Source organism: Mastigoproctus giganteus, chromosome 2 (assembly GCF_048544385.1).
Source record: "Mastigoproctus giganteus isolate SK-2022 chromosome 2, ASM4854438v1, whole genome shotgun sequence".
NCBI classification, from domain to species: domain Eukaryota; kingdom Metazoa; phylum Arthropoda; class Arachnida; order Uropygi; family Thelyphonidae; genus Mastigoproctus; species Mastigoproctus giganteus.
This window is the reverse complement of record NC_143576.1, coordinates 203185260-203201818: the sequence shown is the minus strand read 5'-3', so window position 1 is coordinate 203201818 and position 16559 is coordinate 203185260. Positions and strand designations below refer to the sequence as shown.

The 16559-nt window shown below is 34.6% G+C and overlaps 1 protein-coding gene across 1 annotated transcript in view; it reads right to left on the bottom strand.

Moving 5' to 3' along the window:
* Positions 1-14456: 14456 nt before the first annotated feature.
* Positions 14457-16559, bottom strand: part of LOC150089923 (purine nucleoside phosphorylase-like) — a 131573-nt gene continuing 129470 nt past the window's right edge. The window contains exon 7 of the mRNA XM_090368900.1: positions 14457-14950. Within this exon, the coding sequence (XP_090225026.1) occupies positions 14754-14950 (197 nt within the window). The 3' untranslated portion in view covers positions 14457-14753. The remainder of the gene's footprint in view (positions 14951-16559) is intronic.

The window sequence follows — 16559 nt, the reverse complement described above, 5'->3', positions numbered from 1 at the left end:
AGCTATCTTTGTTTTATTATTGTATTTTCGCAAATGCAATAACATCAAGTTTACTACCCGTTTATAATTTCTTGCAGTAAAAGAAAAGCCCAATAAACCGGAAAGTGCAAATTGTTTTTGTTTTATGGTCATGACCTCCAGAAATATGCTTTAGAAAAATATCACAAAGCCGTTCAAAATTGGTTCTTATAACAGAACATATGATAACAATTAAAGTGTGGTGCATTTTAATAATTTGAATTGTTAACTAATACAATTTACATTATAAAAATGATCTTTTAGAGAGTTATATAGCGAAAATTAACTTCCGAGGCTGTGGAATGAATTACCAAAAAAACAATGTGTTATTGGGCTCACATTACGATATTTTCACGATAAGATGGTGTCTCTGGAACGGATTAATATCGTAAAGCGGGGTACACTATTGTATTAGCTAGATGCATGGTTTGAACTGCAGTATTTATGAATGTTTAACATTCATAAATGTTTATTGTCATCAGGACAAATACAGGCAGGCAGTTCTTTTTTTTTTTTTTTTTTTTTTGAACTGCAGTATTTCAAAAATGCATGGTTTGAACTGCAGTTCAAAAAAAAAAAAAAAACTCAAAGCGAGAACTGCCTGCCTGTACTTGTCCTGATGACAATAAACTTCCAGGGTGTCCACTCCATATCTGCATACAGAATGCCCCATGTATATATAGAAAGTAGTAAATTATGGATAATTTACTACTTTGTTCATCATGCCTGGATAATATATTACAGACATTTTCATATTCAATATGAATATGAAATTATTCATATGTAAGTTAAATGGCGGATTCATAATATTTCATAATTTCCCACAATGTCTTTCCAGTTAATAGTGACCATGTAGTGCCTCAGACTATCATAATTTCCCTCTCCTGAAATTGAAACCTTGTCATTTAGGTCTACAAACAACAATTTTGATTTCTTTGTTTTATTATAACATGGTAAAAAAAACATGAAGTATAATAAAATACATTTCCATTTATTCTCTAGACAAACAAGAGTTTACTAATTTATTGCAGCTACATACATATTGAATTAAGGTAGTCTGATTTTCAGCACCACAGTCAACAATGGGACATGCATTTTTTGTAGCAAAATATGGGCTGGAATCTGCAACTTCCTTACTTATGGCCATGAATGGCATGCTAACAACTGCTTCACACAGTAGCTTAGCCAGCAAGAATACCCCCCCCCTCAACTTTTTTTTTTTTTTTTTTTTTTTTTTTTTTAATAGATAGCCTACACTTGCTGTTTCTTGTATAACTCTTAATATGATCTCTCATTTTACACATTATCTAGTATACTCAATACTTTTATCCCTATAAATGAATTTTCAAAGTTGCTTTAAGTCTTTGAAAATTAAATTTGTTTTTTGTATATTGTCATTATTCTTCCTTTTACCCAACAAATGTTACAGAAATAATTACATATTGCATCTGTATATGCATAATTTACTACTTTGTTCATAAGACATAGCAATAGCAAATGATATTTGAGCCAACCTTATGTTTTACTGTTTACTGAATTAAAAGCATGTATCAGAGATATATATGAGATTAAAAAAAAAAAAAAACAAGTATTCAGTAAAATTCAAAAGAATGCGAATTTCAACTATGTATAAGTATAAATATAGTGCAAGCGCATCAGAAATACATAGCTATATCTGAATAAATCAGAATATTAGTAAAACAGCATCGTTTTAAGTTATATCTCATGTGAATACCTTCACAACGAATTGCCATGATATTGCACTACTTCGAATAAGTAACGCTTCACCTAAGGAGAAGACTAATGTTACTTGTTCTCAGATGGGTACCACCACCCAGACAGCACCGTTTCAGGGCTATTTGGCCCTTCGGTGGGTGGGTAGGTACCTGAGTGATACAATGATTGCAAAACAGTTATGAAGTATAACTTATAAAACGATGCCGTTTCACTAGTATTCTGATTTATTCAGATATAGCTATGTATTTCTGATGCGCTTGCACTATATTTATACATAGTCTAGACTCTTCCCGTAGCTTGAGGCTTATGCCCTAAATGCTTTAGAGTATGTATAAGTTTAAGTGGTCAATCACATATGTGAAAGAAAATTAAAATTTGCTCATCATTTTAAGAGTGAACTTTGTATTAATAGTGATACAGTAATCAAATTCAGGATTTATTTTATTTTTTATAGAAAGGTTTTTTTTTTTTTTTTTTACAAATATATATATATATATATATATATATATATATATATATATATAACTATACCATGTGCAACCAAGGAGCAGTGAGAGACTGATTTTATTGGACAATATCTACAGTAATTTGGAACATTGTCTGCAGAGTTATGTAGAATGGCAGAAGATGCCAAGCAATTGTTATAAATCTTAATTATCTGATTCCTCAGATTGTGTCTAGTCTGCTTTTGTGCCAAAATTGTGGGGATGATACTTCAATAAGGATGTTGAAAGATTGCATGGAAAACCAGGGGATGGAAATCAATGCTGCAAACTTTGACTAATGTGGTTTGGCTTGCCATTACTGGAAGGAGCAGAATGATCATTTATATCTTGATAAAATGCATTGTTGACTATTACCATCATGAACAATACAGGTAATTATAATCTCTTAACATACTAAGTTCTTCAATCAATGAGACTGGGCCAGTCAGAACACAGACTGACCCAGTCTCAGAATCAGTTACAGCCCAGCATGATTACTGGAAGAATGTTATATGCATGTATTACATTCCAGATGGAGCGAGACAGTATCTCTACAAATGCTACAGGCTTAATTCCAAGAGTTGCAGCTGATCAGTACTTAAACTTGTTTTGTGCACTCTGTTTCAAAGTGCTTTGGTGTGCTCAGGGCTCTTTTCTGCACTTCAAAAGCAATACATCACCTTAAAATTTCAGCTAAAGATGACAATATTTAGGTTTTTGAAAACTTAGTCATTTTTTTTTTTTTTTTATGAGAACCCCAAACACGAGAGGTATTATAACCTATAGTACTTAGTACCGTGCTTGGGTTGGAGGTTGAGAAGACAAAAGAAGATATTTGTTGATATTGGACTTGAACTTCTGTAGATTGTAATTTTCAGGAAATACGTATGAAGGAAGGTTGTTCCAGAAAACGGCAGTTGAATGAATAAATGAGGAAGATGAAAAGTTGGTTCTGTGGGTTTGAATTTATACAATAAATGGATGTTGGCGGCACGTGTTCGGACTGTTTTGAAAGAGAGAGCGGGAATTATAGAAGCCAATTCAGAAGAACAGTGCCCATGGAAGTATCTGTAGAAGAGGCATGCAGCAGAAACAGTGCGTCTATGAGAAAGCGAGTGGAGAGACTCTGTTAGAGATGAATCATTAATTAACCTAACTGCCCTCTTCTGAATGGAATCAAGAAGCCTGAGAGAGGTTTTGGGGGCACCACCCCAGATGTGGGAACAATATTCCATGGCAGGGCGGATTTGCGATTTATACAGAGTGAGCAGCTGTTTGGGAGAAAAGTAATGCCGAGAGCGAAAGAGAAAACCAAGTTTTTTAGATGCAGAGGAAGCAATATTTGTAATGTGCTTGTGCCAAGAGAGATTAGAAGTCAGGGTAATCCCCAAAAGAGATATATCATTTTGCCTAGAAATCGGAGTGTCACCAAAGATAAGCATAGGAGTAGAAGAATCCTTTTTGCGAGATATAAGACAAGATTGAATTTTAGAAGGGTTGAAATCAACTAAGTTGTCTTTGCTCCACTGGAGAATTACCTGAAGATCGGCATTTAAGGAATTGGCAGCAGATTTTCGAGAACTTGAAGCTGATTGAGCTGGACAAGGTTTCTCAAAATGGAAAGTTGAATGCAATGTGCTATCATCGGCAAAACTATGGATAGGATTTCCAGTCAATGGAAGAAGGTCATTGATATACAAGAGGAAAAGAGTGGGGGAAAGAACTGAACCTTGGGGAACACCGGCATTAGTGGAGAAGTTAGAAGACAGAGAGCCATCTACCATCACCCTCAGTGAGCGATCAGAGAGAAAACTGGATAACCAATTACTAAAAACAGTTGGCAAACCATAAGATGGAAGCTTGTTTAGAAGACCTTTATGCCAAACACGATCAAAAGCCTTTGAGATGTCAAGAGCAACTACTTGTGTTTCACCGAACCTTTCCATTGAATTAGTCCATAAATGGGTAACATAAGCCAGAATATCACCAGTGGATCGACACTGACGGAATCCATACTGGCGATCGTTGATCAGACGGAAGGTTTCTAGGTAGTTTAAGAGTTGGCGGTTAATTGATTTCTCCATTACTTTAGAAAGAGTTTTGATACTAGAGAGCTATTACGTGCTCGATAATTCCTATATTCTATTATATTATGAATCAACAGGGCTTACCTTTATTTTTTGATATAGGAAGCTTCTTTTCCAACTCTCCTTGTCCAACTCGCTAATACTTCATGGGGAAGGCGATGTCAATTTTGCAAAACATTGTCATAAAGTTAGATTTTGGAGGTCTAAACGGGCTAATAATTAAGGATCGATTTTACATTTTGGTCCTGTGGCTGGAATTTTGAGTTAAATTTAGGGGTCTAATAATTGGGTAAGGGGCGGGGGTGGGGGTAGGGGTTGGGGTTATTCTCTACATTCCTTAAGTTGGACTAGAACTTTTCGGGGCATCATGTTCACAGGAAGAGAGTTACTCACAATTAATCCGAAACTTTTTTTCTTTCCTTATGTTGTAGTATTTGTTCTTCACGCATGCGTATAAGTGACCAATCGTCGGACAATAGGAATGGCCTACGGATATTGATTGAAGTTTCATGTAGTTTCATCTCTAAGGTTTCTGCAATGAGTAGTAGTTGTAGTAGTTGTGTTGAATATTTATAATTTTTGTTTCCGTAAAGCCGAAAGTATGTCTTTCATTTATTGCGTGGAACGAAAGTTCCGATGCATTTGAACGACCCGCCCGCACCGAAGCTTCGTGTTGTTTTGCTCGAAGCTGTGCCACTCCCATGGTGGATCCTACGTAGACAGCGTCACAATTTTTGCATGGTATACTGTATACGAGGTCATGCTGTGATTGGAATGTGGTGTTTGAAGGCCGATTTCTGAAGAATGTGTATAGTTTGTTCATGGGTTTTGCTATGATTTTCATGTCGGCTCCCTTGCATATTTGGTTAAGTTTATTGTACCAGTGCTCGATATATGGGATGGTGATGAAATATATTTTTTTGGTCTTGTCGGATTTTTTTGCTATGTTTGTTGCGAGGTTGTTGTTATTTATTTTATCACGGGCTATTTTTTTGACTTTGTTTATATAGGTTAGAGGGTAACCCCTATTTGAGAATCTTCTTGTTAGTTCATTTATTTCAGTGGTTAGAGAAATCTGGGTGGAAGAATATTTATAGGCATTTTGAAATTGGTTCAGCATGACCGATTTTTTGTATGGTTGGGGGTGGTAACTGTGGAAATGTAGAAGCATCCCTTTATTAGTGGGTTTTCTGTATATGCTGAAATTTAGTTTTTGGTCTAATCTGTGTATGGTAAAATTAAGGAAATTTATGGAGTGGGATTCTGCTTCAGTTTATAATTCAAATTTTAGTCTCTGATGGATGTTATTAAAAACCTGTAGAATATTGTTTATGGTCGAATGGTCTGTGATGATTAGGATGTCGTCCAGATATCTTCCGTAATATGTAATCTGTGGTATAAATGGATCAAGATGGATCTTTTCTAATTTGTCTAAGTATAGTTCGGCAATGAGTCCGCTAATGTTTAAGCCCATTGGGAGGCCAAAAATCTGTCTGTATATTTTTTCTTGGAATAGAATGTAATTTGCATTTACTAATAGTTTTGTTAGTTCGAATATTCTGTCTTTGGGGAGTCTGGTGTTATTAATTTTTGTTTTATCATCGTTTAAGTAGGCCCAGACTATGTCCAATGCGTAGGGTACATTTACGTTGGTGTATAGTGAAGTCACATCGAGTGAATATAACTTCATATCCTCCTTGATATGGAGGTCTTTGAGGTTCATGAATAAAGCATCGTAGTTTTTTATATTATATGTTAGGAGTTCTCGGAGTGGTTTTAGAATAGGGTAGATGAACGTGGCTAGGGAGGCAAAAGCTGAATTCTTATATGACACTATGGGTCGTATTGGGTATCCTGTTTTGTGCAATTTTACTTGGCCGAATAAGGTTGGGATATTGTATGTGCGGGCTTTAATTTGTTTGAGCTGGGCCATAGTGATGTGGTCATCTTTCCTATAGGTGGTGAGCAATTTGTTATATTTGTTAACTAAGCTGTTGAACTCTGATGGTGCTACTTCTTCGTATGTCGTTGTGTCTGAAATTATGGTGTATAATTTATTTATATAGTCTCCTTTATTTAGAATAACTACTGTATCGCCTTTGTCGGCCTTTTGAATAATGATATCTCGGTTTTGTCTAAGTGTGTGTAAAGCTTTTGCTTCTTCTCTATGTCGTTTTGATATTGAGGGGATAGCTTGGTTTATGATTCGATTGGTTTGTTGGATTAATACGTTTTTTTGTGGCAAATCTCTTAGAGCGAACTCAAGATCAATAATCATTTGTTTCTTGGGGGGGAATCTCGGCGGTAGATTATAATTTAAACCTTTGTTTAATAGGGCTATTTGCTGAGATGTTAGCGTAACGGATGATAAGTTCTTTACATTATCTGATGGATTATAGTCGTTATGGGATTCAGTGTTTAAATTGGCCCGGAAGTCATTAATATGTGGTAGATTATTATTGAGGAAGGAGTGGGAATTTTTTTCTGTGTTTTTGGGGTTTTGGTATGCACTCTGATTCTCAAAACGATTGTGTGACGCGTGGTGACCTCTGTTGTGTCGAAAACCCCTAAGGGCTTGTAATTTTAGGTTATGTCTGTGCTCTAATGTGGTGGATTGGGCGTCGATTTTTAATTGAATGGTTTGCTTTAGAGTATTCCAGTCCCTACTGGTTAGGTGTTTTCTAAAAATATTGCGATGTCGTTGAATCTGTTTAAAATATATCTTTTTTAGATTAAATCGAGATTTTAAAGCTAATTTTACTATATTGCTTGACGTGGTATGAACTAATTTTTTTGTATACCTTGGATTTTCAAACCTAGCTGAAATTTAGCAAATTTCGGTGTTAAATTTTCAGAAAGGCATTGTTTTAGAAACTGGATATGATATTTTTGGGCTGCATATTTTAATGTAATTCTAGTATAATCTTGTTTTAACCCTGTTAACCATTCAGCCATAGTGTTGTATATTAATGTATAACTTGAGTGGTCAATTAGGTCAGTATACACGTATGCGTATTTAAAACTATACTTCACGCATACGTGTATACTGACCTAATTGACCACTCAAGTTATACATTAATATACAACACTATGGCTGAATGGTTAACAGGGTTAAAACAAGATTATACTAGAATTACATTAAAATATGCAGCCCAAAAATATCATATCCAGTTTCTAAAACAATGCCTTTCTGAAAATTTAACACCGAAATTTGCTAAATTTCAGCTAGGTTTGAAAATCCAAGGTATACAAAAAAATTAGTTCATACCACGTCAAGCAATATAGTAAAATTAGCTTTAAAATCTCGATTTAATCTAAAAAAGATATATTTTAAACAGATTCAACGACATCGCAATATTTTTAGAAAACACCTAACCAGTAGGGACTGGAATACTCTAAAGCAAACCATTCAATTAAAAATCGACGCCCAATCCACCACATTAGAGCACAGACATAACCTAAAATTACAAGCCCTTAGGGGTTTTCGACACAACAGAGGTCACCACGCGTCACACAATCGTTTTGAGAATCAGAGTGCATACCAAAACCCCAAAAACACAGAAAAAAATTCCCACTCCTTCCTCAATAATAATCTACCACATATTAATGACTTCCGGGCCAATTTAAACACTGAATCCCATAACGACTATAATCCATCAGATAATGTAAAGAACTTATCATCCGTTACGCTAACATCTCAGCAAATAGCCCTATTAAACAAAGGTTTAAATTATAATCTACCGCCGAGATTCCCCCCCAAGAAACAAATGATTATTGATCTTGAGTTCGCTCTAAGAGATTTGCCACAAAAAAACGTATTAATCCAACAAACCAATCGAATCATAAACCAAGCTATCCCCTCAATATCAAAACGACATAGAGAAGAAGCAAAAGCTTTACACACACTTAGACAAAACCGAGATATCATTATTCAAAAGGCCGACAAAGGCGATACAGTAGTTATTCTAAATAAAGGAGACTATATAAATAAATTATACACCATAATTTCAGACACAACGACATACGAAGAAGTAGCACCATCAGAGTTCAACAGCTTAGTTAACAAATATAACAAATTGCTCACCACCTATAGGAAAGATGACCACATCACTATGGCCCAGCTCAAACAAATTAAAGCCCGCACATACAATATCCCAACCTTATTCGGCCAAGTAAAATTGCACAAAACAGGATACCCAATACGACCCATAGTGTCATATAAGAATTCAGCTTTTGCCTCCCTAGCCACGTTCATCTACCCTATTCTAAAACCACTCCGAGAACTCCTAACATATAATATAAAAAACTACGATGCTTTATTCATGAACCTCAAAGACCTCCATATCAAGGAGGATATGAAGTTATATTCACTCGATGTGACTTCACTATACACCAACGTAAATGTACCCTACGCATTGGACATAGTCTGGGCCTACTTAAACGATGATAAAACAAAAATTAATAACACCAGACTCCCCAAAGACAGAATATTCGAACTAACAAAACTATTAGTAAATGCAAATTACATTCTATTCCAAGAAAAAATATACAGACAGATTTTTGGCCTCCCAATGGGCTTAAACATTAGCGGACTCATTGCCGAACTATACTTAGACAAATTAGAAAAGATCCATCTTGATCCATTTATACCACAGATTACATATTACGGAAGATATCTGGACGACATCCTAATCATCACAGACCATTCGACCATAAACAATATTCTACAGGTTTTTAATAACATCCATCAGAGACTAAAATTTGAATTATAAACTGAAGCAGAATCCCACTCCATAAATTTCCTTAATTTTACCATACACAGATTAGACCAAAAACTAAATTTCAGCATATACAGAAAACCCACTAATAAAGGGATGCTTCTACATTTCCACAGTTACCACCCCCAACCATACAAAAAATCGGTCATGCTGAACCAATTTCAAAATGCCTATAAATATTCTTCCACCCAGATTTCTCTAACCACTGAAATAAATGAACTAACAAGAAGATTCTCAAATAGGGGTTACCCTCTAACCTATATAAACAAAGTCAAAAAAATAGCCCGTGATAAAATAAATAACAACAACCTCGCAACAAACATAGCAAAAAAATCCGACAAGACCAAAAAAATATATTTCATCACCATCCCATATATCGAGCACTGGTACAATAAACTTAACCAAATATGCAAGGGAGCCGACATGAAAATCATAGCAAAACCCATGAACAAACTATACACATTCTTCAGAAATCGGCCTTCAAACACCACATTCCAATCACAGCATGACCTCGTATACAGTATACCATGCAAAAATTGTGACGCTGTCTACGTAGGATCCACCATGGGAGTGGCACAGCTTCGAGCAAAACAACACGAAGCTTCGGTGCGGGCGGGTCGTTCAAATGCATCGGAACTTTCGTTCCACGCAATAAATGAAAGACATACTTTCGGCTTTACGGAAACAAAAATTATAAATATTCAACACAACTACTACAACTACTACTCATTGCAGAAACCTTAGAGATGAAACTACATGAAACTTCAATCAATATCCGTAGGCCATTCCTATTGTCCGACGATTGGTCACTTATACGCATGCGTGAAGAACAAATACTACAACATAAGGAAAGAAAAAAAGTTTCGGATTAATTGTGAGTAACTCTCTTCCTGTGAACATGATGCCCCGAAAAGTTCTAGTCCAACTTAAGGAATGTAGAGAATAACCCCAACCCCTACCCCCACCCCCGCCCCTTACCCAATTATTAGACCCCTAAATTTAACTCAAAATTCCAGCCACAGGACCAAAATGTAAAATCGATCCTTAATTATTAGCCCGTTTAGACCTCCAAAATCTAACTTTATGACAATGTTTTGCAAAATTGACATCGCCTTCCCCATGAAGTATTAGCGAGTTGGACAAGGAGAGTTGGAAAAGAAGCTTCCTATATCAAAAAATAAAGGTAAGCCCTGTTGATTCATAATTTAGAAAGAGTAGAAGTAATTGCAATGGGACGATAATTGGATGGGAGGGATTTGTCACCCTTTTTAGGAACTGGCTGGATATGAGCAAATTTCCAAGCAGAAGGAAAAACACCTTTGGAATAAGAAAGTGAAAAAAGGCGGCAAAGAATAGGAGTAAGTTCAGGAGCACAGGTTTTGAGAACAAGTGGAGAAATACTATCAGGACCTGGAGCTTTCTTAGCATCAAGATTCATCAAAATCCTTCTGATATCCTTTTGACGGAAGACCACAGGAGGCCTTGAATGGAGCGTGTTAGGAATGGTGGGAGGTGTTTTACCAAGATCATTAATACATGCGCTCGAAGAAAAATGGGATGCTAGCAGGTCAGCTTTATCCTTGGCTGAAGTGACAACAGAACCATCTGGTTTGGACAGAGGTGGGAGCAGAGATGGGCAAAAGTTGCGGCCAATAGCTTTGGCAAGAGACCAGAATGCTCGGCTACCATTAGGGCAAGAAGCAAGTTTTCTACCCTTAGCCTGTTCAAACTCTAGTTTGGACTGATTAATAACTGCTTTACAATTGTTGCGAGCTTTAGTGTAGGCAGAAAATGAAGGCAGAAAATGAAGAACTGAAGAATTAGAAACAAGCCAATTACGATATGCAACGTTCTTCTCTTGGACAGCCTTAGCACATTTATTGGAAAACCAAGGTTTAGATAAAGGACGAGATTTTAAAGTGGAGTGTGGGATAAAGGATCCCATTCCTGCAAGAATAATTTCACTGACACGATCTGAGCAAACGTTAACATCAGAAGTTTTGAAACAGTAATCAGACCAAGGAAAAGAAGAAAAGAAGTCTCGCAGGTCATCCCATTTTGCATTCTTGTAATGCCAAACAATACGAGGTTCGGAATAGCCATGAGATAAAGGTTCCATTGGAGAAGAGACAATCACCAAGTTGTGATCTGAAGTGCCTAAAGGACCTCTCACTTCAACCTTGTACTTAGAAGGGTTGTTTGTGAGAAAAAGATCAAGCGTATTGGCTGTATGATTAGGATTGTCCAGTATTCTTGTAGGTAAATGAACAATCTGTGCTAGGTCATTAGTAATTGCAAAAGCCTCAGCATCTCGACCTGCTGGGTCGGTGTGACTAGAAAACGGAAGCCAGCTGGAGTTGTGAACGTTAAAATCACCAAGGAAAATTATCTCACTGTTAGGAAAGTTGGACTGGAGAAAGTCAAGTTGCAAAGAGAGGAAGTCAAAGAGCTCCAAGTGATTAGTGGAGTTGGGAGAATGGTAGAGACAACAGATGAATTTTACACAATGAGGTAGAGAGATTTTAAGCCAGAGAAGATCAAAGAGAGGAGATTCCAAATTGCCAAGTCTCTGACAGGGAATATCAGAATGGACATATGCACAAGTACCACCTTTGAGGCGAAAGGAATCATACAGCAAATAATTTGGACATCTGAGATGAGCAGTAGTTGAATCAACTGATAACTGAGATTCAGTCAGAAAAAGTACATGGGGTTTGGAAGACTGCAAGTGGAAATGGACATCGTTGAGATTAGAATTGAGACCACGTATATTTGTGAAATGAATTAGGAAGTCCTTGGGAGGTTTAGATCTTTTCGCAGATAAGCTTGCTCTATTATTTTTACAATTCATGGTGTATTCAATAGTAAGAAAAAGTTGGTGGGACATGATGTATGAAGTAATGAAATTTTTGGATATGGCGTACATGTGGTAAGAATATACCCAGATCCTTGACATAACGTGGCCTCGACAATGCTCCCCGCATACACACTACTCGGACTCCCTCCAGTCACCATCTGGCAGAGTAGAGGTAGCAAGATTATACACTAGCTGATCCGGAAGCTTCCTAGAGAGTTACCAATAGGTTCAGTCCGGTGTACTAACTAGCGGCCGGCCTGCGAACACCGTTTTAGAGCTGTACCTTTACTCTGTGTATAATAATGCATCTTTTCATTACATTCAATTTTATATTTTAGTATACTATATTAATATGCTTGTGTTTTAATGAATTTCCTACTGTATATTAGAGTGGTTGTATTTTAAAAATGTACAAGGTGTGGAAAATTTGAGTACAACTGTGGGTTCTTTTATAATATAGGAAAGATTTTGCCAAGGTTCTTTCCATGAAACTCTTCAGTCAACAAAATTTGTTTTTGTTATCATTGACACTGTTCACTGAAATCATTCTGTCAGCTGTTCTGAAAATTTCAAAATTTAGGAAATTTTATTCAATGCAAAAAGATCTTTAGCCATAAAGGACATCATCTGCCTTATTCAGATTTGTCTCCCCTACCCCTCTCCCACACAACTTCTTTTTCCTAAGCTGAAAAAAAAAATAATAATAAACTAAAGGGAACAAGATTTTCCAGCATTGATTACAATGAAAAAGATGTAGTGAGTGTTCTAAGGAATGCTCCAAGAGAATTGTAGTGGAAAAACTTTCAACAGTGCTACAACATTGGCAAAAGTTTATAGCTTCAACATGATACCATTTTGGATGAGAAAGTACACTGATATACACTAGCAATAAAGGTAACATGTTCATGTTTATTATCAAATTAGTTTCATTACTTTATGGTTACACCTTGTATTAACAGATATGTCATTAACATTTTATTCTTGACTAGTAATTATTGCTAAGAAACTTAACAAGAAAGAGCATCTCAAACAAGTAATAATATGCAACAGTTCATGTGAATGTTAATAACAACATTAAAATAATTTTGTTCTATAATAATATTATTAAATATTTTTCAGCAGCATTTGTTTCTTTTTATTTTAGCATCTTTGAAATTTTCAACACCACAAACACTGTGCATTAGAGAATAATAAAAAAACTTTACAAACATTAGCATTCATAAGGTAAAGACTGAAAGGGAATAAATTGCAAATATAGGCAACTTATAAAACAAGATAATTTCTTTACAGAATAGAATATATTAAAGTGGAATTGCTTAAGGGAAAAACTATACATGCATAATATTCCAAATATATATGTATAAACAAATTTCTAGAAAAAATTCTTGGGCATCAGCTCTTTGGAAATAAGTCCATCTACAGTATATTAATTTTACCTCATCCACGTTATCTGCAAAATTTATTAAATTTACAAAACAATCAGTAGTAACAGAGCTACCATTTCTTAAAGCAATATATATCAAGGAGAAGAGCAGTGGACAATACTGGCATGCAACTGAATAAAACTTTATAATAAACTGAATAAGTATGATGTAATGTGTAATAAAACTATTTTTAAAGTAAGAGAGAGAGAGAGAGAGAGAGATACAAAACATGAAACCAGAAATTTAACTGAAGCTCCTAAAATTTCTAAATAATGGGAAGCAAAAAAAAGAAGAAAAATACTAAGGAATGAGAAATTCTAATTCCCAAATACAAAAGTCAAAAGGCACAATTTTGTAGCGGAATTCTCAATAGCCAAATGTCTGATATAAAAGAAGTTTTAAATGGCAGCTTAAGTAGTTTACGAAACCACATACAAATACACAATACAATAATACAATAGGGAGAGATTTACACAATAATAAAACTTAATTTATAATAACAAATTACAATGGATTGAATTAAATATTAGTAGTAAAATGCTATATATAATATAGCATATACAAAAAGTTACTGCATGCAGGCTATATTATTTATTGTTATTAGGTTTCTTAAATATTATATAGCCTATAAAGAAAGGTGGAGTTCTGAGCTCAAAGAGAACATGGACTCTTAGTGCTCAAGTCTCAATGAAATCTAAAATGCACAATGAAATTTAGACTGTCATATATGGATATCTTAAGACAAAGTTTTACTTCATTTTAAAAATGTTTTAATTAAAACTTTATGTAATATATATATATATATATATATATTACTGCTTGATATGTGATGCCATATATTACAGCTGATTATTGTAATAACATTACAGGTAATGAAATATATAATGGTACAGTATTTATAAAATTATTTTTCATATTTATGGTAAAAAAACTTCAAATGATCCATTTTGGATAAATTAAAGTTATTTTAGATATAATTATTCTTCATATGCGCACACACAAACAAACAAACTCCTAAAAGAACAGATTACTGGAATGGCTAAAATTGGCTTTTAAATACTTAACCCCCCCCCACCAATTCTTTGCATGTATTTCAAAAACAGTTCAAAATTACATACATGAGTTTCTAGTTTCTTCACTAAGTGCAATCTTCTAACTTTTTTAATAACTACTGATTAATTATCACATAAAATTTAAATCTTTAGGCATTCTTTATTAAAACTAATTTGTACATATAGTATATATATATAAACACTGAGGTTTTAGATAAGTTCAAATACATAAAAGCTTAAATAGATAGTTTTAGATAAGCTTAAATATGCACACTGAATTTTAAGTAACATAACCAGATATTTCATCAATGAAATCTAAAAATACTGCACTAAAGAAGAAACTAGTTTTTCCATATCATGTTTTCGCTTCTCACCAACTCTAAGCACTTCCTCATGATTAGCTTCTTGTTCACAGTCATAGTCCATAATACATAAGTTGGTTATTAAGGAAAGTCCAAAGACTTTAAGTCCACAATGAGCAGCAGCAATTACTTCATGAGCAGTACTCATGCCTGGGTTAGAAAAACAAAAAGATAACTGCAATTTATTGATAATTTGTGGGGAAAAATAAAAATACACCATTTAAACTGGAACAATAAACAAGATTAACAATAATATTAAAATTCTTAACTTCATTATGACAATATACTGTAGTGGTTTTGCTGCTGGTCACTCATTTGGAGAAGGCTGGATTCAAATCTCATTAGAGACTGGAAGGATTCTTAAAGACCTTCTCAATCAAGGCTGTAATTAGCTAATCTCAGGCAGCAGAAGCAGAGGCTCCACCCCAGAACTATTCTGAGTTTTTCAGTTCAAATAAAATGTAAATCATGTAAACAGCATGCACAAAATGTAAACATGCAATTCTATTGATATAACATGTGATAAACTGTATGAACTAGATTACTACTAGGATGTGGCAGAGGCCCAAGTAGCTGTGTGGGAGAAAATCCTAAGGAACAAAAACATACAATACAGTACAGAGAAAACCAGCAAAAGTGTATGCATTTTGGAAAATTTCAGATTTCCTACTTTTATCTCTCTATACATAAAAAAGTTTTCCTCCTAGTGATATTTATTCGAGCCAATGCGAGAAGAGGGCAAGCCAATTATGTCACTACAAATGCAATTAATTATTGACAAGTGCCTCCATAATGTTCGACAACCTCGTGCACGTGCTTTGCTGTTCCACTGTAATGTTTTTTTGTATATTAATGAATAGTGTATATTTGTAAACACAGTAGTTTAGTATTTTGTAAATATTTCAGTTAAATATTTTAGTCCTGCTCTTTTGGATGCAACAATATTCCTTATGTATTATGAAACTCAAAGCAAAAGGCCTTTTCCGAAGTGACCTATGTGAACACAGGTAAATAATTACATAGTGATATTTATTTGACCTCGAAAATACTACAAATGCACAGGTAAATAATAACATAGGTCATTTCCTGATTAAAAGTCGATCAGAGTGATATATTCTTTTTTTGTGTGGCAGCACTGGGCAGGGGCACGTTATACCCTCATGGGGCCCAAGGCAAAATGGAATTTGAGGGCCACCATATAAAGAAAAACCTAATAAAGAACATTTTAAATTTCATTTTATTGTAACAACAAAAAAAAAATTATATGAAACATGAAAACTATCTAATCCAGAAGAATAATTCAGAAATAATACATACACTTAAACTAATAAGTATTTTTATACTACTTTATATGGACTTTGTGCTTTTTGGACTGAGAAATTGTATATCAGTTAATTATAATCAATCCTGTTTGTGATATCATTCTCAATACAAATTACTTAATTTTTCTTGTCCAAGTCAATTTCTAATATAATTCTTAACTCTTCAGCACAGAGAACAATCGTTCTGCTGATGCGCTCGAAACAGGAATTAACAAAAATATTTTTAAAAATATGTTCACATTAGGAAAAGTCGATATTAGTCCTCCTTGAATTGCTTTGTACATTAAAGAAAGTGAATATAAATTTTCATTTTTTGCAAAATGTATAAAATGCATTAATTCTTTAAAAACATTAGTGTCAATGTCATCGGACTAAGTATTTATTAAATTACAGTGGTGGACAAAAAACTGCATCACTTGTGAATTTGCGAATATTGT